Here is a 27314-nt window from a genome sequence, read left to right as displayed (position 1 = left end):
ACTACTCAGGAGGTGGAGTTCATAGTTTGAGGCCAGCCCTGGAAAATACTTAGCAAGACTCCATCGCTACCAATAAAGCTGGATTTGGTGGCACACATCTGTCAACATATAAGACGTGGTAAATAGGAAGATCATGATGCTTGCCAACCTGGACAAAAACATGAGACTCTAATTCAAAAATAATTAAAGCAGAAGCTGGGAATGTGGCTCAGTGATAGAGTGCTTGCCCTAGCATGCATGAAGCCCCAGGTTCAATTCCTCAGTACCACATATACAGAAAAGGCTGGAAGTGGCGCTGTGGCTCAAGTGGTAGAGTGCTAGCCATCAGCCCACAGAGGCTCAGTGACAGAGTCCAAAGCCCTGAGTTCAAGCTCCAAGACTGGCAAAAAAAAAAAAAAAAAATTAAAACAGAAAGGGTTAAAAGTGTGGTTCAACTAGTAGAGTGCCTAACAAGCATGGAGCCCTGAGTTCAAGCAGAATAAGAAAAAGAAAAAAAGTTTTGGAGTGACTTCTTTATGAACATGTGTCTCAGTCCACATAGGTCCAGATGACTTCACTGGCCTAGTTACATCAAGAACAGGAAGAAATCAAATTGTATTTAGTGAAGTATTAATTGCTGATTTTTTTTTCTAGATGACCACTCTAGAGTCCACCTGACACCTGTTGAAGGAGTTCCAGATTCTGATTACATCAATGCTTCATTCATCAATGTAAGGAACCCATGCTTTTCTGTTATCCTTGTGCATGACCTTGACTACCATCTGTTAACTTCCTTCCAAATGTATATTAGGAGGGATATTTGACATCTGAAGTTTCTTCTAAGAAACTTAATTTTTTGTGTGTGGGGGGGGAGAGGGGGGGAGTTGGTCAGTCGTGGGGCCTGAATTCTGGGCCTGGGCACTGTCCCTGAGCTCTTCAGCTCAAGGCTAGCATTCTATTACTTGAGTCACAGCCACACCTCTGGCTTTTTCTGGTTAATGTGCTGAGGGATTGAACCCAGGGCCTCATGCATGCAAGGCAAGCACTCTACCACTGAGCCATCTTCCCAGTCCCCCAGACTTAAAAATTTTTTAAGTGACCTGTTTTTTGACAGTCCTGGTGCTTGAACTCAGGGCCTAGGCTCTGTCCTTGAGCTTCTTTCTGCTCAAGGCTAGCACTCTACCACTTGAGCCACAGCTCTACTTCCAGTCTTTTCTGTTTATGTGATATCAGCCCAACTAACCTCTTTTTAAAAAACAAAATCAATCATGTAGTTTAAAATGAGTCATTTTTGTCATCATTCTCACTACCCATATAAAAATCCAAATGGAATCTGAATCTAAATGTTTTTCTCTGAGTTAGTGAACCCTTTACTGAGCTTTTTTCAAATAACTTAATAGTAAAATTATACAAAATAATAGTAAAATCAAGGGAGAACAGAACAATATCTGATTCCAAGTCCAGTTAGTCATGTCTAGTATAAACTAAGCCTGCTGGAAGGGAGGTGGTCCCAGACACTGTGGAGGGATAACAAGCAGAGGGCATGCATGGGTTCTGTAGCTTAGGGAACAAAAAGGTAGGCCAGTTTGACTGGTGACAGAAGGAGGCAAAGCAGAGCCATTACACAATTGGCAAGGAAGCGTTTAGCCTAGTCTTAATATATCCTTAAGAGTTTATCAGTTTTAATTACAAGCTTAAAACTTAAACAACTCTGCTCTGCTCTTGTTTGAACTAGAATAGGAAATTACTTCAGACTTAGGTCCCTGCTTTTATTTGACCACTACCTTAACTGTATTTGACATCATCAGCTTGGTGCAACCTAGTGTCCCATCTGAGCATCCTCTGTCATTGCCTGTGTTAACTGCTATATTGAGAGGGCCACAGGGTGACCCATGATCCTTAAATCTGGTGACTTTTCACTTTCCTAAGACTTCTGAAGTAAACACTACATTTAAACAATTAGATTGAGAAGACATTCAGCTTGAACAACAAAGAATGGAAAAGAAAATTACTGTCTGTTGTTAGTTTTTCAAAGACTTGTAGGAACCCTAAGCCCCTTGGTTTCAAGTTGCCCACCATCTGTAATGGAGAAGTTCATTGTCAACATTGGCTGTCCCCAAAAATGGTCTGCACCTGGTAAAGAATTCTCAAGAAAGCAGTCCTTTGTCCTTCCCACTGTCCTTCCCAGCTTCATCCCTGGAAGTACCTCTGATGTTTCTGTCTTGAAGCTCTTCCCTATTAACATTAAAACCTACATTGTCAAATGTTTATAAAGCATCAAACACATGGTGTAGCCTAGGAGTTGGTATTTGGCTATTCTTTTTTTTTTTTTTGTGAAGATACTGTACAGAGGGGTTACAGTTACATGGGCAGGATAATGCGTACATTTCTTACCAAGCATTGCAGCCTCCTCCTTTTGTTTACCCTTCACATCCCTTCCCAGCCTCCCCCCTCCCCCCCAATCCCAATCTTTCTCCTTCCCCCCCTTCCCCCCCCCCCACCAACATTGTAAAGCTCGTTTTGGACATGACAACTTGTACTTCTCATTGTTGCAACTGGTCCACCTGTATCTTTAAACAACTGGTGGCTATTCTTACACTAGTATTCACCAGTTCACTTTAAGAAGACTGCCTAGACCACTTGAGTTTTTGTAATCTTTGAGTTTTGTTTCCAAAGCTAGCTCTTTGGGAGTTCCTGGAATGGAAGCTTTTGTTTACTGCCTGGACTTTTTCACCAGGGAGACTTGTAAACTGGTTGAGAGTCAGACTGCAAATTTCATTCCTACTGACTTTTGGTTTTCACTTTTCTTTTTTATCCCTTATCCCTTTCCCCAGGGCTACCAAGAAAAGAACAAATTTATTGCTGCACAAGGTAAAGTAATGCTAACATTTTAGGATTAGCCATGATCCTATAGTGGGTTCAGGTTTTTTTTTCCTCAAATACTAAATGGATTAATGAGAATACAGTAAGTTTTCTATAATTATCATCTAAAAGAAATATAATCTGCCTTACAAGTTTACATTGAAGAGAATTTCATCTTCATGATTTAATATCCAAGGCCCTTTGAAAGTACTTGTTTTGTATATGTGTATTTAAAAGACTGCAGAAGCCTACACACACACACACACAATCACAATCACAATCACAATCACAATCACAATCAGATGAGACCTTCTGGCCTTATCAGTTAACCTTAGATTCTAGCCACACTACTTAGCGTTTCAGTTTGGAATCAGTCTACACAGAGTATCAGCAACCTCACTGATCCAGACTGGTTATTTTAAATCATAGGTCTGGAGCCAGCGCCAGTGGCTCACACCAATAATCCTAGCTACTCAGGAGGTTGAGATCTGAGGATCAAGGCTCAAAGCCAACCCAGGCAAGAAAGTCCATGAGATTATTTCTAGTTAACAACCAGAAAACCAGAAGTGGTTCTGAGGCTCAAGTGGTAGAGCACTAGCCTTGAGTGAAAGAGTTCAGGGACAGCGCTCAGGTGCAGAATTCAAGCCCCACAACTGACCAAAAAAAAAAAAAATCATAGACCTGAACTCCACTATTATTCACAGATAGGTAGTGGAGGGTCCCTCAGAGGAGGGCTCTGTTCCATGACCCTATAAACACTCTGCATCTATTCCCACAACCTGATATTCTTTTCTTTTCTTTTATTTAACTGTATTTTCTTTTTGTCTTTTCTCTTTGGTACTGGGGATCAAACCCAGAACATTGCACTTACTAGGCAAGTGCTTTGCCACTGATCTACATCTCAGCCCCACATATAACCTGACATTCTGGTGAGATGTTTTCAGAGACCCTAGCAAAGATGTTTTGATGTTTTCAGCAGCTGAAGAAATTTCATAATGTTATTGTTCCCTGATGCTAATTTATTATTAAATTATTTACCAAATATATATTAACCATCTACTATGGGCCAGGTTCTGGACTTAATAATGGAGATATGAAAGGAATAAAACCCTTCTCATCTAATACAGAGGTGATCATGTCTGTCTTTCCTGGTCAATTCTGTTCCCCATCTATGCTTTCCTGGTTTCCTTCCTAGACTTTTTTTTTTCAGTCTTGGGACTTGAACACAGGGCCTGGACACTGCCCCTGAGCTTCTTTTGCTTAAGGTTAGCACTCTACCACTAAGCCACATTCTCAGCCCTATTCCTAGGCTTTTTATACCAGCTAAACTTGAATAACACTCAGTATCCTCAGCATTCTTAAACCTTTTTCCTCTTGTGTTCTTTGATAGGCTTATGTGCCTTCTTCTGTTTGACTGGCTGCTGCCTCTCTTGAGCTCCTGAGCCACATTTTCAGACCATTTTGTGTACCTCTATCTGGATAATACAAGACTGTTTAGATTGAGTATCAGAAACTAAGGTAAAACTTACTTAGCTCCAAAACAACATTTTATCTTATATTCTTTGGCTACCAGGAAGACTACAATGTAGCCACCTAATTAGCAAACCAGATTCAGTAGTATGCTTTCTTGTTCCCTTTTCTTCCAGCACCATGCAATAGTCTGCTGACTTGTGCCTTTGTGCCTCAGCTTTGCACTCTTCATTCCTACTGGCTTTTCTCAAAGCAAAACTTTAGTCAGGGCTTTCCTGAAAATCTTGTAAGTATTTACCCTTCTTGCTAGGAGCATCCTTGCTTAGCCCAGCCTCTACCCTGTTGGAGGCTGGTACCTCTACTCCTTCCAATTATGGAATCTTTCTGCTTTATCTTCTACCACTGCCTGCAGTCTATACTGACCTTGAGGAACTCCTTATAGGCCCTAGACATGTCCTTTTTCTTGGTGCTATTCCCCCCACTGCCCCATGTTCTGCCCAACACACACACTTGCCTCTCCTCTCTCTTGCTCCCTTCTAAGCTCCCATCTACTTGAGACCCATGATACCTTCCAAATACCACCTTCTCCAGAACATGGTCCTCATGCCTGAAATGTGTATTTGGGCCCTATAAATATTTCTGGTGTATTCCTTTTTCTTTCTTTCTTTCTTTTTTTTGTCAGTCGTGGGGCCTGAACTCTGGGCCTGTGCACTGTCCCTCAGCTCTTCAACTGTAGACTAGCACTCTACCACTTGAGCCTCAGCCCCACTTCCAGCTTTTTCTGCTTATGTAGTGCTGAGGAATCGAACTGAGGGCCTCATGCACGCAAGGCAAGCACTCTACCACTGAGCCACCTTCCCAGTCCCTCCTTTTTCATTATTGTTTTTCTTTCATGTTTTTCTTCTCATATGGAGCATTTCACAAATATGCAAGTTCTCATTACTTGGGGACCACGCTAATATTTGTATTGTTCCAGTTTAAGTTATGAGCACTGTCTGTCTTTCTAAGACTTTTATTTGGAGATGGGGATATAGTTCAGTAGAAGAGCACTTATAATATCCTGTACTGAAAAATACCTAGCACCAATTTTTAAAATGTTTTTACTTTTACCAAAGGGAATAATTAGAGGAATAAATGATGAAAAGCATCAAAAGAACCAAAAGTTAGACTATCACATGAATGTGTCAAGGAAACCGGGCCCATGGCTCACACCTGTAATCCTAGTCACTCAGGAGGCTGAGATCTGAGGATCACAGTTCAAAGCCAGCCAGGGCAGGAAAGTCAGAGAAACTCTTATCTCCAATAAACCACTCAGAAAACCAGAAGTGGTGCTGTGGCTCAAGTGGTGAGAAAACTAGCCTTGAGCTGAAAAGCTCAGGGATAGCACCCAGGCCCAGAGTTTAAGCCTCATAACCGACAAAAAGAAAAAAGTGTCAGAGACCTCCCAGTAGAATTCCGTCTCAACTCTGAGTTCAGATAGTATTTGCTATTTCTATCATCACAAGTATATCAATATTACAGTGTAGCACAGAAAACAGTGATTATTATATAGTTTTTCCTCTTTTTCAGGAGTTAATGGTGCCTTGCTTTCCTAGTCACTTAATTTTCTTTTTAATAGATCACTAGACTGTCTCCTTAACTCGTTAGTAGATAGTATCTTCTCTAAGCACTTTATATATATAAAGTTTAATTTTTTTCAAGTTTAATTTTTTTTCTTAGAATCCTTTTAGGACTTTTTGTCTTCAGTTCCACAATTGCTCTATTGCCCTCTATCCTGGCAAACTTACCTAAGACTTCCCTTTACCAACACTCTGGTCATTCCATTAGCATTTCTGTTATTAGTGCCCATTTCTTTCTCTTTGTATGCTGCATTATTTTTGAAGCTTCCAGAAAAAGATTATATGGCAAATTCTTAATCTAGCCTGAAAAGATCGCTCAATCTTTCTGGAACTGAAGGGAAAAAGCAAATGCCATAATATGCACTAACTTGTCTGGACTCATAGTGTAGATATTCATTCTCAGTTATCTTATCCATGGAGACTACTGTGTTCTGTTCTTTTTTGGCAGCCTTCTTAACCCACAACCCTAGCGAAATGTTTGGCACATACGTGATGGATACAAAAGAAAAGTTTAGTTAGTAGGTGAATGGAAGGATAGGTAGGTTGGATATTCCACTGAGAACATGTGGACACAGGCTTCCAAAAGTCAAGAATAGGTATTCCCAATTTCCTAGCAGCTATCTTCCATTTAATGTGTGTTCTCATCTTTGCTATTGGCTTCTTTAGGACCAAAGGAAGAAACAGTGAATGATTTCTGGAGGATGATCTGGGAACAAAATACAGCCACCATTGTTATGGTGACCAACCTGAAGGAGAGAAAGGAGGTAAGTGGAGAAATGAGATAGCAAGTTGCAAGTCTTGTGGTATAGATGTAGCCAACGGGGTGTGCCCTGCTGTAGCTCTGAGTTTGAACATGGCTTTTTGTGGCTGTTGTGCCAATAGATCATACCAACAGAAAAAGGCTAATAAGTCTGTCAGACTTTTCTATGGCCTGGAAGTCTCAGAGTTCTCTAGATGCCATTCTCATGTCTGATAGTTAACTTGCTCTGATTCTAAAACAACTGGGAAGACTTGAGCCACTAGCCAAGGAAAAGCTTTTCTCACCTGGTTTCTCTAGTTCCTTGAGGCCTTCAGTATATCCTTAGCAGAAGGAATTTTATGGGACTGAGACCCTACAAGAGTACAGGAGAATCTGAGGATTGACCCTGACCCTGCAGGCTTTGACTGCTCCTTTTTCTTTTGTGTCTGTTAAATCTATTCCTGGCCTGGCCAGCTCTGTCACTGAGCCACAGCCGTAACTAGTGCCAGTCTGATGAGTCCTGGATCAACCCCCAGTGAGGAATCCCATTCATAACAGTCTTAAGGATGACTATTTTCCTTCAACCTGACCTCTGGCTCTTAGAAGCTGTCTAAGGCCTAGATAACAGAAGGACTTATGTTTATAGTCTGCAATAACCCATCATGGTAGTCTCCTCATAGTAGGCTACTGGTCTCAGGCATTCAGACAGGCTTACCCAAGAGACTGCACTGGGATATTATAAGTAAAATGGGTGTCAGAATGTATGTCTGTTTTTTTCCAGTGTAAATGCGCCCAGTACTGGCCAGACCAAGGCTGTTGGACCTATGGGAATATTCGTGTGTCTGTAGAAGATGTCACTGTCCTGGTAGACTATACAGTACGAAAGTTCTGCATTCAGCAGGTACTGACTGCTTCCTCCCTCTCCTGGTTCTTGTTTAAGATCTGCTGACCAGTAAAGGATGGGAATAGCCAGGTCATCCCCAGTCTTGATCTAGGTGCTCAGGAATTGCTAAGTGCCATGTATTTGCAACTTCTCTGTTAAAGCTAAGGGAGCAACAGTGTCATGATTTGGAAGAAAAATACATGTGGAGTTTGATTACCCTTAGTTGTGCAGGCCATATAAACAGGGAACATTGGGGTATAGGGCAGATTCCTGAGTGCTGGGCTCCCCTCTATTTTCCTGCTTCGAAGGCTCCTAAGAGCAAAGATATAGTGGACCTGGTCTGAAGCCTTTGCACAAAGGAGCTGTGGAAAGGAGACTTACCAAGAGTTGAAGTCCTGAATTTTAGCTCTGGCCTACCATTTATTAGTTCTGGGGCCTGAATGGGTCATTTAAGTTCTCTGACTTTGACCTTTATCTGGCTGAGTATAATAGTAATAGCTGTACCTAACTCATGCAATTACCAAAAAGAGCTTCTGTCCATTATCAAAACTTGTTCATTTTATTGTATCCTCCCTCTGCTGTCCACCCCTGGGTAACAGGGTAAATATGCATCTCCTCACTTCACAGGTAGGCGACGTGACCAACAGAAAACCACAACGCCTCATCACTCAGTTCCACTTTACCAGCTGGCCAGATTTTGGGGTTCCTTTCACCCCAATTGGCATGCTCAAGTTCCTCAAGAAGGTGAAGGCCTGTAACCCTCAGTATGCAGGGGCCATCGTGGTTCACTGCAGGTTAGTGTAGTTTGACCCTGAATTCCCACTTTCTGCCCCCTTGGCCAAAGCAGGGGGACATCACAGGGCTTCTTAAAGCAGATGCATGATTAAGCCCCAGGGCAGTAGACCCAGAGATTCTGAAGTTCTCTTGTAGAATGAAGTGTATGACTTGAGGAAAGCGAAGAAAAGGCAGTCCTCCAAGGCCAGGAGGGCAGAAGCTTGCTATAAAGCCAAGTGGCTACATTGAATGCTAGCCAAGTATTCTTGCTTCCTTCAGAATACCTAGTCCTGATAGAGGTCAGGAGTGCCCAAAAGATTGGAGTTGTTGGTTCCAGACCACTCATTCTGCTGCATTTGCAATTAGAGTAAAACCCTGGAAAAAGAGTCCAAACCTGTGGTGCCCTTTCCTGTCCACTGTCACAAGTCATACTGGCCGTTACATAACCCTTCACTCTTTGGCTACAGTGCAGGTGTAGGGCGCACAGGTACCTTTGTTGTCATTGATGCCATGCTGGACATGATGCACACAGAGCGGAAGGTGGATGTCTATGGTTTTGTGAGTCGAATTAGAGCCCAGCGCTGCCAGATGGTGCAAACAGACGTAAGTGGTCTTGGGATGAGAGGGGACAAAAGGTGGCATTCCAATACCAAACATTTGCTCACCTCCAGGCCATTTAAGTTCTCTGACTTTCACTTTTATCTGGCTGAGTATAATAATAACAGCCATGCCTAACTCTGTCTGAGATCAAAAGTTTCCCCATTACCACTGACAGTTTCCTAGGCTGTTGTAAATTATCAGAATCCATTGTGATTAAGGACCCTTATAAAATATATATGTAAATGACGCACAGAGCAGGTTGTGACTTCATGACTGTGGGAGTCAGGAAAGCAGCTGTCAATTCCACCAGACTTAATGATAAGGAAACAATCCCTGAGGAAAGCAAGTGTACCAAAGCCTACCTCCGCGAGCAGAAGTGAGATGACTCTGTGCTGTGGTCAGGGCACAGTACAGGGAGGTTGGCTGCCTGGAGGCTAGGACCTCACAGGCTTTGTACATCTTCAGCTTCTGACAGCCCCTGAAAACCTACAATCTATCAGCACCCCTGAGACAGACCAAGAGCCTACCTCTAGACAAATGCATACATTTCAAGTCCTACTTCACTGTGTTGGGCAATTAGAATGAATCATTTTATTCCTTTTGGGACCAAAGAAGTAGTTGTCAGAAATGAAAGGGGGTGGAGGGGTGATCTGGTGCCAACAAGGACTGTTACATGTACCTGAGAACTTCATCTCATCCATGTTTCAGATGCAATATGTTTTCATATACCAAGCCCTACTAGAGCATTATCTCTATGGGGATACAGAACTGGAAGTGACCTCTCTAGAAACCCACCTGCAGAAAATTTACAACAAAATCCCTGGGACCAGCAACAATGGATTAGAAGAGGAGTTTAAGGTGAGTTGGAGCTTGACAACCTCTTCAATCTGTCGAATGTGGATTGGGCAAAATGCAAGGCTAAGGAAGTAATAAACGTATGTCATGCTCTCATCCATAAGAAGTGCTCCCAGAAGCAAGGGAGTGTGGGTTGGGGGTGATGAGAACCATTTGGTTAAAGCAGTCCTTCTTATATTGTGATTATACACACATTCGAGTTCTGATTCAGCGGGCCAACACTGCTGATATATGGGTTACTTTGAAAAGCAAGGATTAAGAAGTAACCTCAGGGCTGGGAAGGTGGCTCAGTGGTAGAATGCTTGCCTTGTATGCATGAGGCCCTGGGTTCGATTCCTCAGCACCACATAAGCAAAAAGAAAAAAGGCAGAAGTGGCGCTGTGGCTCAAGTGGTAGAGCGCTAGCCTTGAGCTGAAGAGCTGAGGGACAGCGCCCAGGCCCAGAGTTCAGGCCCCACGATGGGACCAAAAAAAAAAAAAAGAAGTAACCTCAGAGCCGAGTTGCTGGTGGCTCATGCCTGTAATCCTAGCTACTCAGGAGGCTGAGATCTGACAATCTCGGTTCAAAGCCAGCCCAGGCAGGAAAGAAAGGCTATGAAACTCTTTATCTCCAGTAAACCACCAGAAAACCGAAGTGGAGTTGTAGCTCAAGTGGTAGAGCGCTAGCCTTGAGCTGAAGAGCTGAGGGACAGCCCTTAGGCCCAGAGTTCAAGCCCCAGACTGACAACAACAACAAAAAAAGAAGTAACCTCAGAGCCAGCTCTGGTGGCTCACACCTGTAATCCTAGCTACTCAGGATGCTGAGATCTGAGGATCGTGGTTTCAGAGCCAGCCTGGATAAGAACATCTGTGAGACTCATCTCCAAAAGCCACTAGAAAACCAGAAGTGGCGCTGTGCTCAAGTGGTAGAATGCTAGCCTTGTGCTGAAAAGCTGAGGGACAGTGCCCAGCCCCACAACCAACAACAACAAAAAGAAGCAGTAACCTCAGCCAGGCACTGGTGACTCACTGTAATCCTAGCTACTCAGGAGGTTGAGATCTGAGGATTGTGGTTCAAAGCCAGTTGGGGCAAGAAAATCCATGACCCTTATCTCCAATAAACTACTCAAGGAAAAAAAACAGAAGTAGCACTGTGGCTCAAGTGGTAGAGCCACTACTCTTGAGCACAAAGAAGCTGAGGTACAGCACCCAGGCCGAGTTCAAACCCCAGGACCAGCAGGGGAAAAAAAGAAGAAGTAACCTCAGAATCAGGAATTTGATGTTTTTTTCTAAAAAGTGTAAGACCATCTCTGTCGTCAGAACAATAAAATGAATGGTAGATGGGCAGTCCTTGAGATGGGAATGAAGCTTAGTGGTAGTATGCTTGCCTAGCATGCATGAAGCCCTGAGTTCAATTCCTTAGTACCACATGAACAGAAAAAGCCAGAAGTGGTACTGTTGCTCAAGTGGTAGAGTGCTAGCCTTGAGCAAAAGAAGCTCAGGGACAGTGCCTAGGCCCTGAGTTTAAGCCCCAGGACTGGCTTACCCCCCACCCCCTCACTGCCAAAAAAAAAAAAGGTGGGCACAGCTCTTCTTTTTTTCTTTTCTTTTTTTTTTTCTCACAGTCCTGGGGCTTGAAGCCTAGGTCTGGGTGCTGTCCCTAAGCTTTTGTGCTTTTGTGCTTTTGTGCTCAAGGCTAATGCTCTACCACATGAGCCACGGTTCTACTTCTAGCCTTTCATGGTTAATTGGAGAATCTCATGGAAGGAAGTGTCACTGTGGCTCAAACGGTAGAGCGCTCGCCTTGTGCTGAAGAGCGCAGGGACAGCGCCCAAGCCCAGAGTTCAAGCCCCATGACCAACCAAAAAAAAAAAAAAAAAAAAAGGAATCTCATGGACTCTCCTGCCTGAGCTTACTTTGAACCCCAATCCTCAGATTTCAGCCTTCTGAGTAGCTAGGATTGCAGATATGAGCCACCAGCTCCTGCCTCATAGCTCCTCTTTTTTTTTTTGGGGGGGGGGAGGTCCAGTCATGGGGCCTGAACTCTGGGCCTGGGCGCTGTCCCTCAGCTCTTCAGCTCAAGGCTAGCACTCTACCACTTGAGCCACAGCACCACTTCCAGCTTTTTTCTTTTTGCTTATGTGACACTGAGCCACCTTCCCAGCCCCTCATAGCTCCTCTTTTGTACTGAGATCCTTGCCACAGGGTCATAAAACTCAAGGCCTGAAGAGTTCCAGAGGGTCCACAGAAACCTGAAAGGCAGTATTTTCCCAAAATTCTCTTGACTTTTTACTGAGCTTTTTTTTTTTTTTTTAATATTTATTTTTTGTCAGTCGTGGGGCTTGAACTCTAGGCCTGAGCGCTGTCCCTCAGCTCTTCAGCTAAAGGCTAGCACTTTACCACTTGAACTACAGCACCACTTTGGGTTTTCTGGTGGTTTATTGGAGATAAAAATTTCATGGACTTTCCTGCCCAGGCTGGCTTTGAACCACGATCCTCAGATCTCAGCCTCCTGAGTGACTAGGATTACAGGCGTGAGCCACAGGCACCCAGCCTTTACTAAGCTTAAAGACAGAAGAAACAGTATTCTGACAATATGTAGAAATGGAAGTCGGGGCTAGGCAAAGAAGAGCAGCATGAGGTAGCTTAGAAGTGTTGTCGAGCATGGTCCTCTCAGGATGTTCCTGGGATCAGCAATGTCTCCCCTCCCCTTCCTCATTCAGAAGTTAACGTCAATCAAAATCCAGAATGACAAGATGCGTACTGGAAACCTTCCAGCCAATATGAAGAAAAACCGTGTTTTACAGATCATTCCATGTAAGAGCCCTCTCCCAAGCCTTATTGTCCCACCCATCAATTCCCTTCACCCATTCTACTTTCCAGATACTAGTTAATAGTTGATTTAGAATCATAGTATTGCCTCTTGTGACTCTCATTTTTTAAGTGGCTTTTGTAAATAAAAAACCATAAAAGCCAAAGGCTTTCTGTCCTCTTGGCTGGCATGTCCTTGCATAGCCAGGATTATATCTCCCTAGGGTTTAAGTAAAAGCAGAAAGCAGAAGAAAGAAAAAGATGGGGGGGGGGGGAAGGGGGAAGAGACAGAGAGGGAAGGAGAGAGAGATGTTGGTGAGTGGTAAGCCATTGTTCTTCCAGATGAATTCAACAGAGTGATCATTCCAGTTAAGCGGGGCGAGGAAAACACAGACTACGTGAATGCATCCTTCATTGATGTAAGTGATGGGATTCCCTAGGGCTTGCAGTGCCTCATATACCATCTTGGCAAGGATCATCTTTGAGATCAGGCAACATTTACTGAATTTATACCTGCCCACCTACCCTGAGCACTAGGCCTGTCCAGGCCCAAAGAGGAGAAGGTAGAGGAAACAGGGTGTATACCTGTGTGATTCCTAGAGGAGAAGCTCAAAACAGCCACAGCCAAGAAAGATGAAAAACCTGATCTTTCCCATTCCTACTCTTCTCATCCTGACTCTAGCAACTGCTTCCCTTCCCCAAGGTTTGATCCTTGACCAAAGGGGAACTCTACCTGGGATAGCGTACCTCCAAGGAGCCCCCATATATTCCCAGGGCCCTGTCTCACTGCCTCTCAGTAGGCCCATCTTTTCCACTCACTCTCCTGATTAAACCACCTTACCTCTGTGATTGATTTGGCTGTATAGGGCTACCGGCAGAAGGACTCCTACATTGCCAGCCAGGGCCCTCTTCTACACACAATTGAGGACTTCTGGCGAATGATCTGGGAGTGGAAGTCCTGTTCCATCGTGATGTTAACAGAACTGGAGGAGAGAGGCCAGGTGAGTTCAGAAAGAGCTTTTTGAGCTTCTAGAGATAGAATGGAAAGGGGAAGGAGGGGAACTAGATCTTTTCTTTTGATTTACACTATGCAGGTCTATTATCCAACCAGTTAGTGCCTGAGAAGTCATCAGCTTCTCCCAGGAGTAGACATCTAAGAGTAGTAACCTGAGTTTCTACTCAATTCCAGACAGAGCCTACCCTTTCAGTTTCTCCTACCTCTAGATTTCTTTCTTTGCACATATCCTCTCTACCCACTTTGCAGCCCGCAAGATGAGAGGCAAGGTACACAGCCACATCAGGGTTCTGGAGTGGAACGGGCTGAGTGTCCCTAAGATGAGGCCATTTCTCTGCTGGTGCACAAACAAAATAGTAAAATCTAGAAATAACAAAAGCAAGAAATGTGCAACTTCAGTATCAGGCCTGCGGCGTGTATATTTTTGTCGGCTGAGCAGGTTATTTGAAAGAGATGAAGCAAGTGGAGCATAATGAAGTATGTCCAACTGTGCTGCACAGCTTAAGAAAATTTTTTAAAGAAAGCCCTCAAATTTACTAACGAGTGGTATCATCTGGGGTTTCAAACGATAAAGAGACCTCAGATCCCTCAACTCCACTCAGCATAAACAAATATATCACTGCCAGACACCAGTGGCTCACACCTGTAATCCTAGCTACTAAGGAGGCTGAGATCTGAAATCGAGGTTCAAAGCCAGCCCGGGCAGAAAAGCCCATGAGACTTTTATCTCCAATTAACCACCAGAAAACCAGAAGTGGCTGTGGTTCAAGTGGTAGAGCACTTGGCCTTGAGCTGAAGAGCTCAGAGACAGTGTCCAGACCCACAGTTCAAGTTCCACAACCAACCAAAAAAAATCTGTCACTAATCTGAGCCAGTCTTTGTGGAACATTTTCTGTTACATGGAACCCCCTCCCTTCCCACAGTCCTAGGTGGCTGCAGTAAATGGGTGGTATGTTATGCCTGAGCATCATCTAACTGAGATCATAATCAATATAATGAGCCTGGATAAAGTAGCAAAGTCTAGTGAGAAAATTCCTTCTAAACTTCCATGAAGAGTTGGGACTTTTTAAGTCATTTAAAAAGTTATTAACCAAGCCGGGCGTTGGTGGCTCACGCCTGTAATCCTAGCTACTCAGGAGGCTGAGATCTGAGGATCGAGGTTCAAAGCCAGCCCGGGCAGGAGAGACCGTGAGACTCCTATCTCCAATAAACCACCAGGAAACCGGAAGTGGCGCTGTAGCTCAAGTGGTAGAGCGCTCGCCTTGAGCTGAAGAGCTGAGGGACAGCGCCCAGGCCCAGAGTTCAAGCCCCACGGCCGACAAAAAAAAAGTTATTAACCAACCTAACTTGCATTTTTTAAAAATATCTCTGGTAACATAAGGAGAACAAATAAATGAGCAAGCTAGAAGCCAAGAGGAACTATGGTAGGGCTGGTGCAAAGACTATCCTAAAGAGGATAGAGGGGTGGGTGAGATGGACATAACAAGGAAGAGTTAGGCATGTACCTTCTCATGACTCCCTGAGTTTGTAATCAATTAAAAATTAAACACACTAAATAGGCTGTTTCAACTACTAATTGTTCCTCAGTCCTTGTGTATGCCACTTACTTAGTTTGATAACAAGGTTTTGCACATTTTGGCTAACCCTGACATTTTATCATATCAAGATTTTTTTCCCCATTATAACCAGTCATTGAATTCTATAACTAGTCTTCCCAGACATATATAATGTACCTAATCAGCTGATATCCTACATAGGTTGTCATCAGTCATCAGTAGCAACACTGATAGAGTCAGAGTCTTGGGTTAAGGTCCTCGGTTTTGCAGTTATGGAAACAGACACCTGAGTAGCAAAGACCAGCTGAGACTGAGCTGCTGTGTTATCAGGACCTAGGTGCATGTCTGGTAGCACTCTCTAAGTCCTGAGAATGCAGATGACACGAGGGTCTTACATGCATCTCCACTATATCTCTTCCCCAGATACAGGATGAGAAGGCCCAGACCCAAAACTATTTAGTCAGATTATCAGACTACCATCCTTGAAGAGAACTTAGTGTGACCAAAGAACAGGAGAGAATTTTACTTCCAATTAACCAGAAAAAAGGTAAAAGTAGAGATGTGGCCCAAGAGGTAGAATGCTAGCCATGAGCAAAAATGCCAAGCTAGAGTGCAAGGCTCTGAATTTAAGTCAATACCTTTCTTTTGCTACTTATTTTTTCCAAGTTTTTCCCATTCAACACAAGTACATACATAGTTGAGAAATTTTTAATTGTTTATAGTAAAGAATCTCAGATCCTCTCCCAAAAATGCTGTAAAGAAATAGACTATATATAGGGCTGGGAAGGTGGCTCAGTGGTACAGTGCTTGCCTTTCATGCATGAGGCCCTGGATTTGATTCCTCAGCATCACATAAACAGAAAAGGCTGGAAGTGGCGCTGTGGCTCAAGTGATAGAGCGCTAGCCTTGAGCTGAAGGGCTGAGGGACAACACCTAGGCTCAGAGTTCAAGCCCCACAACCGACAAAAAAAAAAAGAGAGAGAGAGACTATATAATTATTTTGTTTTATCTAAATACTTATTCCTTGACTTGTTCTAGTATCTAGTATCTAGTAAATTCATTTACTAGATACTTACAAAAGAGCCTACCATGTGCCAGCCATTGAATAAGGTGTTGAGAATACAAATAAAGAGATAGCCTGTCCCGGGGCTGGGAAGGTGGCTCAGTGGCAGAGTGCTTGCCTTGCATGCATGAGGCCCTGGGTTCGATTCCTCAGCACCACATAAGCAAAAAGAAAAAAGACGGAAGTGGTGCGGTGGCTCAAGTGGTAGACCGCTAGCCTTGAGCTGAAGAGCTGAGGGACAGTGCCCAGGCCCAGAGTTCAGGCCCCATGACAGGACCAAAAAAAAAGAAAAAACAGATAGCCTGTCCCTACAGGGGACTATAGAGGGACTTGAGATAGGTGCAAGCAAAGACAGACTAGACTGTAAGCCATCTCTTGCCCACTAACAAGAAACCCGGGGGGCGGGGGGGGGGCGGGGGGGAGGTTGGGAAGGGATGTGAAGGGTAAACAAAGGAGGAGGCTGCAATGCTTGGTAAGAAATGTATTCATTATCCTGCCCATGTAATTGTAACCCCTCTGTACAGTATGTTCACAAATAAAATTAAATTAAAAAAAAAAAAAAAGAAAGAAACCCAGGGGCCCACAACCCTCAGGTACCCTTGCAGATTGAAGGGATCAAGATGAAGAGGATAAGGCTGTCTTCAAGCACCCTGGCTCAGTGGGAGTGTAAATGGGCTTAGGGTTTCTGAAGCAGGAGATTGACATGTAATCATGTTCAGGGTATGGAAACACCCCTTTGGAGAGTAGGGAGACCGAAGTTGGAACAAATATGTTCACTCTTCTATTCCTGATATCTCCGATTAATTCAAGTTGGAATTTAATTAGAATGGTGTGCAGTGATATGGTAATCCACCAAGTTTTCAGTGCCTTGGGGATTCAGTGTGTCAGAAGAGGTAACTGTGCTGAGAGGGACTAGGAGGCCTGTAAACAGTGCTACTCTGCCACATACAGTGTTGTAGTCCCTCACTTCTCCCATTCATCCCTCTAGGAGAAGTGTGCCCAATACTGGCCATCTGATGGCCTGGTGTCCTACGGAGACATCACAGTGGAGCTGAAGAAGGAGGAAGAATGTGAGAGCTACACTGTCCGGGACCTCCTGGTCACCAACACCAGGGTAAGATTAGTGGTAAGTGGGAATCCTCCTGCAGGAAATCAGAGCTGTCCCTCTTCCCTCATCTGATGATTCCCTTTCCTCCAAAGGAGAACAAGAGCCGGCAGATCCGACAGTTCCACTTTCATGGCTGGCCTGAAGTGGGCATCCCCAGTGATGGGAAGGGCATGATCAGCATCATCGCAGCCGTGCAGAAGCAGCAGCAACAGTCGGGAAACCATCCCATCACCGTGCACTGCAGGTACTGCTTGCCTTAGGTGGGGGCAGAGGGAAAACAAGGAGAGGCAGGCGGAAGGAGCATTAATGAGTGTCAACCTGAGGAAACCTCACATTGTGAGATGTGATCAGAGATCTGAGAGTTTGAATGTGGTCTAAGTGCTGGGGAACTAGTAACCCTAAGATAGTAGACTGGAAGTCAGCCTGATGGTACACACCTTATAATCTCAGCTTAGGAGGCAAAGGGGTAGGAGAAACAGGAATTAGAGGCCAGCCTAACCAAAGTTAGGCTGTTAGCTCAAGCAGTAGAGTGCTTGCTAGGAGGCCCTGGATTCAATCCCTAATACCAAGAGGAGAAATGGGCAAGGAAGTGTGTGTCAGCAATGGAGAGAATCAAGGGAAACCAACATCTGAGAGACCCATGGGTAGTACAGAGTCGGGGCATGGTCTTCTTAAGCCTGGAGAAAGGGGAAAGAGCAAGTATTTTTTAAATGGTTTGAGGAAAAGTGAACAAAACTAAGAGCATAAAGTAAAAATGAAGAAAATTTAAGAATTCTCCAGATATGAGCCAGAGTTACTGGTCACAGATGATGGGACCAACAATGGCCAGTAAGTTTTGTTTGGGGGAGGTCAGTTTTGTTTGGGTGAATGTGAATTTTATTAGTTCCTCTTCTTTCATCCTCTCTCAAGCCTATTCCAACACACACGCGCGCGCGCGCGCGCGCTTCCAGGTTGCGGAAGCCAGTGATCACTCCAGCCTTGTTATAGTTGACTTTTCATCAGCACTGCACAGTCAGTCACTCATCTCCCTGGAGCTCTAGTATGGCTTGTCTAGTTTTCAGCCTCATGAGCTATTTCTTCTCTGTATCCTACGCTGTTCCCATCCTTCCTGTGACCAAGACCCCCTCCTTAAAAGTTCAGGTCAAGGGCTGGGAAGGTGGCTCAGTGGTAGAGTGCTTGCCTTGCATGCATGAAGCCCTGGGTTCAATTCCTCAGCACCACATAAGCAAAAAGAAAAAAGCTGGAAGTGGCGCTGTGGCTCAAGTGGTAGAGCATTAGCCTTGAGCTGAAGAGCTGAGGGACAACACCCAGGCCCAGAGTTCAGGCTCCACGACTGGACCCAAAAAAAAAAAAAAAAACTTCAGGTCAACAGACCATTCCCCTATGTTATTCACCAAGTCCCCTGGGCTTTTATACCAATTTCCAAGTCTTTATCATCATTCAGCCTCCCCACCCCAAAATCCAAACTTAGGTTTCCCATACACAGCATTCTCATGCTATGTCTGATACTTAAGGTTCTAATCAGAACTACTATTTCTTCTCAAGCCTTCCCTAAATCAATAAGTAACAGATATATTTTCATTGCTACTTAACTCCCATGAGAAGCCTTGGAACTGGCCTGTTTTCCCTTTCTCACATCACATCTAACCCATTGCACATGATGTCATCTCAAAATCTGGTCTTCTTTACTATTCTCCCTGCACCTACCCTCTCCATGTCCTCAATACAGCAGCCTTGAGAGCTTTTTCAATGTAAGTCAAACCACACCACTTTTGTACATAGATCCCAGTGTGATCTGAGGGCTCCCTATTGGACCAGGCAGCAGGGTGCATTCTGGGCTGGTGTTCTCCTGGGGCTCTGACCCCACCCCACCTATCCCTCTTACATCATATATAACCACATTACCTCACCACCATTGGCCCAAGAGGCTTGTTCCAAGGCAGCTATGGTGCTTCATCCTCACCTTGTCCACATCTGTACTCACATGGCACTCTTTCAGCAAGCCTTCCCCAAGCACCCTGCTTGGGACTCTACTCCTCCTTCTCCCCTTACTGTACATCTTCTTGTCTGGGAGTCTGCTAAGCCTTACCCTGCCAAAGAGCAGACATTGACTGGTGAGAAAATCAGCCTGTGACATTGGATGGGGTAGATAGTGTCAAAGCCAGGGTTTGGTTTACCCAGACTTAAAAAGAAGATGACAATTTGCCTTGTGAAGGTTAAAATGTGTATGTGACTTAACTAAGTATCACTGTCCTACAATACTGTGAAATTTATGTAATCACTTAATCTCAATAAAAAATTATTTAAAAAAGAAGAAACACATGGAAAAGGAGCTGCGACACACACCAGTGAAGAAATGTTTATAAGGGAAAGGAAGAAAGGACTTGAATTCTAACCTGAGCCAGCAGTGAGCAGCTCAGAGCTTTGTCGTCGATACTGCTGATGGGATGGGATGAAGGTTGTCAACACAATCCCATAGGTAAATAGGAAGCAGGCACAGGAAAAGGCAGCAGGGGTACATGCCACCCCAAAACCATGCTGTCACAGGGCCCCTCTAGGCTAGAAGGCAGAGGTGAGCATGGGCGCTTGCCCCACCTGCCCTCTTCCCTAGTAGTTTCACAGACCACTCACCTTCCTAGCACTGGTCAGCCTTCCTGTGCTTCTTGCTGCATTCATCCCTCAGCACAGAGGGCTGGTAAGTACATCTGTCTGTTTCAGCGCCGGGGCAGGACGGACGGGGACCTTCTGTGCTCTAAGCACAGTCCTGGAGCGTGTGAAAGCAGAGGGGATTCTGGATGTCTTCCAGACTGTCAAGAGCCTGCGACTGCAAAGGCCACACATGGTCCAGACACTGGTACGCCAGTCCATGCCACTACACCAGCTGCAATCCTTCCCTCTCAGTGAGGAGCCCTTCAGAGGCCACCCAATAGACTAGCCACGGGCCCACTATTCCCCAAAGTGCCCCAAGAGGCAAGAAGTGCCTTGAGAGGCAGGATCACAGTTGGAGCATAGCCTCTGTCCTGAGAGAGGTGTACGGGAGGCTAGAAGGGGTCCCTGGGTGCCCCACAGGGCTTGCCTATGCTTTACCTCATTTCAAGGAGGGGAGGAGAGAACAGGACACAAGAGTATGTATCTTTGCCTTTGCTCTGGGCTCCCCATCACGAGATCTGACTTTTGATAGTCTGGCCATCCAGAAAAGTTTTCTCGAGTCCTGTAGAGCTAGAAATGTTTGAGGGGGAAATGAAAGGTGATTCTGAGGAGTTCTAGAGGAGATGCCACTTTGAGAGCCAGGGCACATCATCAGCCCAGCACACTCATGTCTGACCCTGCAGGGCCTACCACTGACCTCATCACTGTGCCCCGCTCTGCAGTCAGCCCAGAAGGCAGAGTTTCCAAAACTCTGGCTAACGGGTCAGCTGCAGATGTACGTCCTTCAGTTTTCCATTTTTAAAACACAAGCCAGTTAGGAACTACAGTTCCATATTCTCTTTGGTAACGTTGGCTTTCTTCCTCTCTACTCTCCAGGAACAGTATGAGTTCTGCTACAAGGTGGTGCAGGAGTATATTGATGCATTCTCAGACTATGCCAACTTCAAGTAACAGGAGATGAGGCTCACGGACAGAATTGCCTTTAATATTTTGTAATATTCTGTTTTGTTAATATACCCAAAATTGTGTATATATCTTATAACTGTTTTAGAAATTGGTACATAGGCTTCTATTACCTATTAGGTGGAGATTTTATATGTAAATGTGTTAGCACTGATAGTCCTTTTTCCAATGTTTTATTGGGGAATTAAATAGTGTGATGTTTGGATTGATATCGTGAAATCCTCAGCCTGGAAATTGGGCTGGTTTATTACTCTGCATTAAAACATCTGTTCCTAAAGAAAATAAACACAGCCGGGTGCTGGTGGCCCACGCCTGTAATCCTAGCTACTCAGGAGGCTGAGATCTGAGGATCACGGTTCAAAGCCAGCCCGGGCAGGAGAGACCGTGAGACTCCTGTCTCCAATAAACCACCAGAAAACCGGAAGTGGCGCTGTAGCTCAAGTGGTAGAGTGCTAGCCTTGAGCTGAAGAGCTGAGGGACAGTGCCCAGGCTCAGAGTTCAAGCCCCACGGCCGACAAAAAAAAAAAAAGAAAAGAAAAGAAACACAAAACCCATTCCAGGTAGCTCGGCACCAACTAAGAAAACAAGCACAAAGTTCTCAGAGCTCTTGAGGAAATGGTCGTCCCGGTGCCCCAATGAAAACCTGTGTCCTTTCCTTCACTGTAAATTACCCCTCCTCTCTCCAGCCCACTCCTGCCATCTCCTACATCCCAGCAGCCCCCTGTGGGGAGTAATGGGACCAGAGCGGTATCTCTGGCACCACACTAGGGATTATCAGGTAATAAAAGCTTTGACTCCCTGCGGAAATGTCTCTCCCTTTGTCTGGGGTGGAGCAGCCAGAAGTTATGGCTGGGACTCTAGGCCACTCTTGTCCCGGCTGTTGCTGCTGTCAGTTCTTCTGGTCCAGCTCTCAGCTCTGAACAGTACCTGGAACTCTGCTTTCTTTCCACCCCATCTTTGTTCCAGTGATCCCAGTGAGCTTTGCTCTCTTGGGAAGATAACCAAGGTTTTGTGGGTTTCTCTAAGGGCAGGGGCCCAGGGGAGAGAGAAGCTTAGTCATGGAGCAGGAGCTAGTCTGTCTGACCTGTCCAGTCCCTGGTACTTTGCTCCAAAGCCATCTGGGTTGTCATTTCATGTTTTGCTAAGAGGGACATGAAGGTAAATTCCAGAATCAGCCTGGGAGGGACATCAGACCTCCCTGAAAAGCTAAATATGTTTCTCAAAGAAAGGGACCAGAGCTTTCCCTGGGAAACAAGTTATTCTGGTTTGGATTTCTCCAGAGGGTAAAAGGGCAGTACAGAACAAAGCCCCGTTCTTTCTAAATAAGTGTCAGGGACATTAACTGAAGCATTCTGTCAACCCAAAGCAGAACACAGCCAGAGGCTCAACTAGAGTTGTTTTCACTACATAATAAAGCAAATGTTTTCCTAAAAATTACCTAGTTACCTAGGAGCTGATGGCACACACCTGTAATTCTGGCTCCTAAGAAGGTAAAGTTGGCTCAGTGGTAGAGTGCTTGCCTACCATGCATGAGGCCCTGGATTCAATTCCTCAGCACCACAGAAAAAAGCTGGAAAAGAGAGATTTTGCTGGGTGCCAGTAGCTCACGCCTGTAATCCTAGCTACTCAGGAGGCTAAGATCTGAGGATCACAGTTCTAAGCCAGCCCGGGCAGGAGAGACCGTGAGACTCCTATCTCCAATAAACCACCAGAATACCGGAAGTGGCGCTGTAGCTCAAGTGGTAGAGTGCTTGCCTTGAGCTGAAGAGCTGAGGGACAGCGCTCAGGCCCAGAGTTCAAGCCCCACAACCGACAAAAAAAAAAAAAAGGTAAAGATTGGAAGCTGGGCGCCGGTGGCTCACACCTGTAATCCTAGCTACTCAGGAGGCTGAGATCTGAGGATCACGGTTCCAAGCCAGCCCAGGCAGAAAAGTCCATGAGACTCTTATCTCAATAAACCTCTAGAAAACCAGAAGTGGTACTGTGACTCAAGCGGTAGAGAGCTCGCCTTGAGCTGAAGAGCTGAGGGATAGTGTCCAAGCCCAGAGTTGAAGTCCCACGACCAACATTAAAAAAAGAAGAAGGTAAAGATTGGGAAGACTGTTCAAGGAAACCCCAGCAAAAGTCTGAGAGGTTCCTTCAACCAATAGCAGAACATGGTGCCACAAGCCAGTCATTCCAGCCAAGAGGAAATTGTAAGTAGGAGGACCACAGTCCAGGCAGAATCATGAGGTTCTATTTGAAAAATAACTAGAAAGGCCAATGTATTAAAAGCCAGAAAGGAGATGTAGCTCAAGTGGTAGAACCTAGCTGAGTAAGCACAAGACCTTGAGTTCAATTCCCACTACCTCCAAAAACAGTTGTATTAAAATCACCCAGTTATTAAAGTCTGTGTATTTCCCAAAACAATGACATTGAATGTCCTTTCCTCACAGACATTTCAAATCCCTGATAAGTCAATTTGGAAAATCACAGCAGTGCCCATCCCACCCCCACCATGACTGTCACAAGATTTGATGCATCTGTTTGTCCAATGACTCTAGCCACCACAATGCCATGGCTGACCCTGCCCTTGTATTTGCTGGGCAATCCAAATGCGGAGATTGGCTATTAACCCTGTAAACAAGCCTCCAACCCCTGGATATTGATGCTGGTGATGGAAGCCAAGCTACTGACGCAGGCCAGGAGATTGAGAGCCCTTTCCTGCAGCCCACGCTGGTTCCGTCCATATCTATGACTGGGCCTGCGTTGAGCACAAGATGAGCAGTTAGAACCCTAGGGGACAAAATTACCCCCAAGGAGACTGCAGGTCTCTCAGCTACCTCCCCCCCCCATATGCCCCCTTGGAAGGGAGGCCACCCTGGGTGGGTACTATCCCAACAGCCCACCTCCATGGGCAATGATCCCACCCCAAGGACAGGACAATTTTATAGGTGGTGGGAGCTCTTGGGAAAAGTAATCTTCCACAGACCTCTCTATAAGCAATTTGGTTCCCCACTCTTAGGCTCCTACTTTTCTACTGGGCAGACCCTTCAGTGGGATTCACTGCCCCTCTCTAGGCCTCAGTTTTTCTTTGGTGTCAGGGAGGTCTTCACAGGCCCCAAGGTCAGGAGCTTGAGGATGCATCCACAGAAGTCGGAAGATGGGCTGGGAAGGTGGCTCAGTGGTAGAGCGCTTGCCTTGCATGCTCAAGGCCCTGGGTTCGATTCCTCAGCACCACATAAGCAAAAAGAAAAAAGCTGGAAGTGGTGCTGTGGCTCAAGTGGTAGAGCGCTAGCCTTGAGCTGAAGAGCTGAGGGACAGTGACCAGGCCCAGAGTTCAGGCCCCACTACCGGACCCAGAAAAAAAAAACAACACAGAAGTCAGAAGATGAGACAAGGGCATGGACTATCCTGGAGTAGGAGTCCTATGACTTCAGCAAACCAAGACAGCATGAACGAGGTTAAAATAAAGGAATTTTATTAAAGTGCCAAACAGATTTGCAAATGGGAAAGCACAAGTTCCATTAAACTGAACCAGCATTCCCACCAAGGGAAGGCAGGCTTGAGTGTTCAGAACAAGAAGCCATGAGCCATGTGCAGCTTAGTCTTGGGGGAGGTGAATAGGATTGAAGCAAGTTTGGCACAAATCAGAGTGATCCTAAATTTTTTTAAATCCTTTGCAGTATTCTACTCAGGAAACAATACTAGTTGCTGCAGTGTTTCAGACATTGAAAAGTATTAGATTCCAGAAAATCATTCCTCTTGGATTCAGTTCTCAATGTATTATAGGTGTGACAGTTTTACTTATCAGTAAAGCTGAAAAAGACCTTTGTGTTCAGGGTCTTATGCTTTCTAGGCAAGTGATCTACTTGAACCATGCCTCTATTCTTTTTTCTTCTTTTTCGATAGGGTCTTGTTTATTGCCTAGGACTGGCCTCAGACCTTGATCCTCTGACTTCCATTTCCTACACAGCTGAGTTTACAGGTGTGAACTTCTATGTCCAGCTGTTTTGATGATAGGATACTGCAGATCACTTCTGGAATAGTTGGGATTATAAACATGAGCCACCACACATAACCATTTGCCTTCCTTTTTGACTACTACCATTTTGATTTTTGTTTTGACTTTGGTCATTGGGAAGATAGGGGATGGATGTGAGGATCTGTGTGGGGACCTTAGAGTCAGCAGCAGCTTGGTGTTTGCTCATGAAGTAGATGCTGTGGAATGGAAGGGTCAAGTTCCCCCCTTACCCCCCTGCTTTAAAGACGTCACTGAAGTCTGGGCCAGAGCAGGGGGTGGAGCCAACTGATCAATAAATCCTAGAGCTGTCTGGCTAGGGTCCTGCAGCGCCTGAAGGAGTCACTTCATCCAGCTTTTCCTGGGTGAGTGAGGCTGTTCCCCCTAAGGCTGGGGCTTCTGACTCTAACTCCATTCCTCCTTTCTTCTCTCCCAAGCCCTGCCACCCTTAAACCAAGAGGAGAAAGATCCCCCTTTCTCCACTCCCCTTCCTCTACCCTGTGTGCTTGCCACCCTGGCCTCAGAGGGGCAAGAGGCTGACACACTTTTCCCATTCCCCACCATGTTCTTTCCACATCCCCAACAATCATAGATGAGAGGGAGTTCTCAGAGAAAGGGCAGCATCTGCCATTCTGGTTTCCTAACACCAGTGGTCCAAATGTCTCCACTGCTGCCCTATCCCATAGAGAACATCCATCTTCCCATCCTTGGCTGGAAGTCTGTTCCCCTCTCCAACCTTACATTTCTGGAACTTCCTGAAGGAAAAAGATGGGTCTGATCAATTGGGAGAGCCATCTTAGCTGGCAAAGTTGCCAGCTGCTTAGCTGCCTTTGTGCAGGACTCTGGGAGAAAGCTGATGCTCTAGAGCATCCTCCCCTGGCACAGGCCATGATCTTTCAGGATTTAGAGGCCTGGAGGCCTGAGATGAAGTGCAGAGTGGCAGAAAGGGAAGAGCTTGGGGAACATTAAAGGTTCTCTGAGGAGCCAGTTGGCCAGGCTGATCCTTGGAGGAAGGTGAAGAGGTTGTAAGTGGGAATGTCAGGGTCCTTGAGTGCTGTCCACTGTCCTTGAGAGCAGCCCTGCCATGGCCCGCTCGAAGCTATACCTCCTGCTGCTGGTGCTGCTGCTGCTGACTGGCCATCCTGGGCCCTCAAGGGCTCAGCATTGGTCCCATGGCTGGTACCCCGGAGGAAAGCGAGCCCCCAGCTCATCCCAGGACCCCCGGATTGACCTTGGGTCCTCAGGTGAGTGATAGGTCTCCCTCCCCTGACTGGGAGGAAGAAGATGCTGGGCGTGGGGATGAAGGGACACGCTGCAGCCTCTGTTCCATTCTGAGAAAATGTTTTGGGTCCTGCAGCAGGTAGCCTACTCCAGAGTGATCACAGCCTCCCAAGTGATGCTATGGCATCTTCTAAAGACCCTATGCCCTGGGAGGGCAGGACCAGGGCCCAGTGGTCCCTCCACAGGAAGCAGCACTTGGTGCAGACACTATTGGTAAGTGGGGTGAGACCTCAGCATTCAATTCCAGCCTCTGGTCACCAGCAGCCATCCTGACTGGGGGCTGGGGAGAGGAGAACCACCATTGGGATTCTCCTGGCCCCCACCCTCTCCGGGTTCTCTATTCATTAGTGGAGTAGGATGTAATGGTACTCCCTAAATAAGAGTGGCAGCTTTGAGCCCCTCCTGGGGCAAATATATGTCAAAGCAAAATATATGTCAAAGTGGGCAGCCCCTCTCCCATCCAGTAGGAAGAGGGCAGCGGCGATCAGAAAGCCATAGCCCAGGACATCTGTGGGGAAGTGGCTGATTACTCCCCTGCAAATCCATCATTACTAAAGAAGAAAGTCTAAGCTCCAACGAGGCCTACCAGTCCTACCTGTCGCCTCTTAAGAGCTCAGGACTTCACGCATCAGGTTTAGGACAGACAGACAGCCTGCCCACACGTGGAAGATCCCCACGCTGGGTCCTCAAGCTCCTGTGGGAGGGGGCGCGTCTGACCCTCCGGGCGGGATGACAGGGGAGGGGCCCGGGAGGGACCAGGACGCCCAGTGATTCGTTCGCCCCTCTCTCCGCAGAACGCAGCGCGAGCGCAGCGTCCCGCCGCCTTTCAATAAAAAGTGTGAACTCTCAAGTTGTCTCGTGCGTTCCCTCCCTAGACCACCCCAGCTGAGAACCCCAGGGAGCGGGACGGACAGGGGCGGCTGGAGGGCAGAGAGACGGCGGAGGCCGCGCCCCGGAGCGCCCCGCCGCCGCTGCAGGGGGCGGGGGAAGAGTAGCGATCGTCGGTTGGGTAGCCGCGTGGTAGCTCCGCCCATGAAGGGGCGTGTCCTCGAAGGGCGGGACTGGAGGCTGCAGATCCCAGGGTGCTTTGCGACCGCTTCCGGGCTGGG

The 27314-nt window shown here is 46.0% G+C and overlaps 1 protein-coding gene across 2 annotated transcripts in view; it reads left to right on the top strand.

The window, feature by feature from the left end:
* The window catches only part of Ptpra (protein tyrosine phosphatase receptor type A), a 121122-nt gene extending 99391 nt beyond the window's left edge, over positions 1-21731 (top strand). For both annotated transcript variants that reach the window (XM_070006895.1, XM_070006896.1), the window contains 14 exons: positions 634-710; positions 2814-2850; positions 6597-6694; positions 7451-7570; positions 8180-8346; positions 8794-8929; positions 9635-9784; positions 12483-12576; positions 12913-12989; positions 13437-13571; positions 17193-17318; positions 17405-17556; positions 20031-20166; positions 20838-21731. In XM_070006895.1, the coding sequence (XP_069862996.1) occupies positions 634-710; positions 2814-2850; positions 6597-6694; positions 7451-7570; positions 8180-8346; positions 8794-8929; positions 9635-9784; positions 12483-12576; positions 12913-12989; positions 13437-13571; positions 17193-17318; positions 17405-17556; positions 20031-20166; positions 20838-20912 (1580 nt within the window). In that variant the 3' untranslated portion in view covers positions 20913-21731. The remainder of the gene's footprint in view (positions 1-633; positions 711-2813; positions 2851-6596; positions 6695-7450; positions 7571-8179; positions 8347-8793; positions 8930-9634; positions 9785-12482; positions 12577-12912; positions 12990-13436; positions 13572-17192; positions 17319-17404; positions 17557-20030; positions 20167-20837) is intronic.
* The last annotated feature ends 5583 nt before the right edge of the window (positions 21732-27314 follow it).

Source organism: Dipodomys merriami, unplaced genomic scaffold (assembly GCF_024711535.1).
Source record: "Dipodomys merriami isolate MVZ:Mamm:240054 unplaced genomic scaffold, mDipMer1.0.p SCAF_7, whole genome shotgun sequence".
Taxonomy (NCBI): Eukaryota; Metazoa; Chordata; class Mammalia; order Rodentia; family Heteromyidae; genus Dipodomys; species Dipodomys merriami.
Note: the sequence above shows the minus strand (reverse complement) of the source record. Positions and strands in the feature narration are given on the sequence as shown.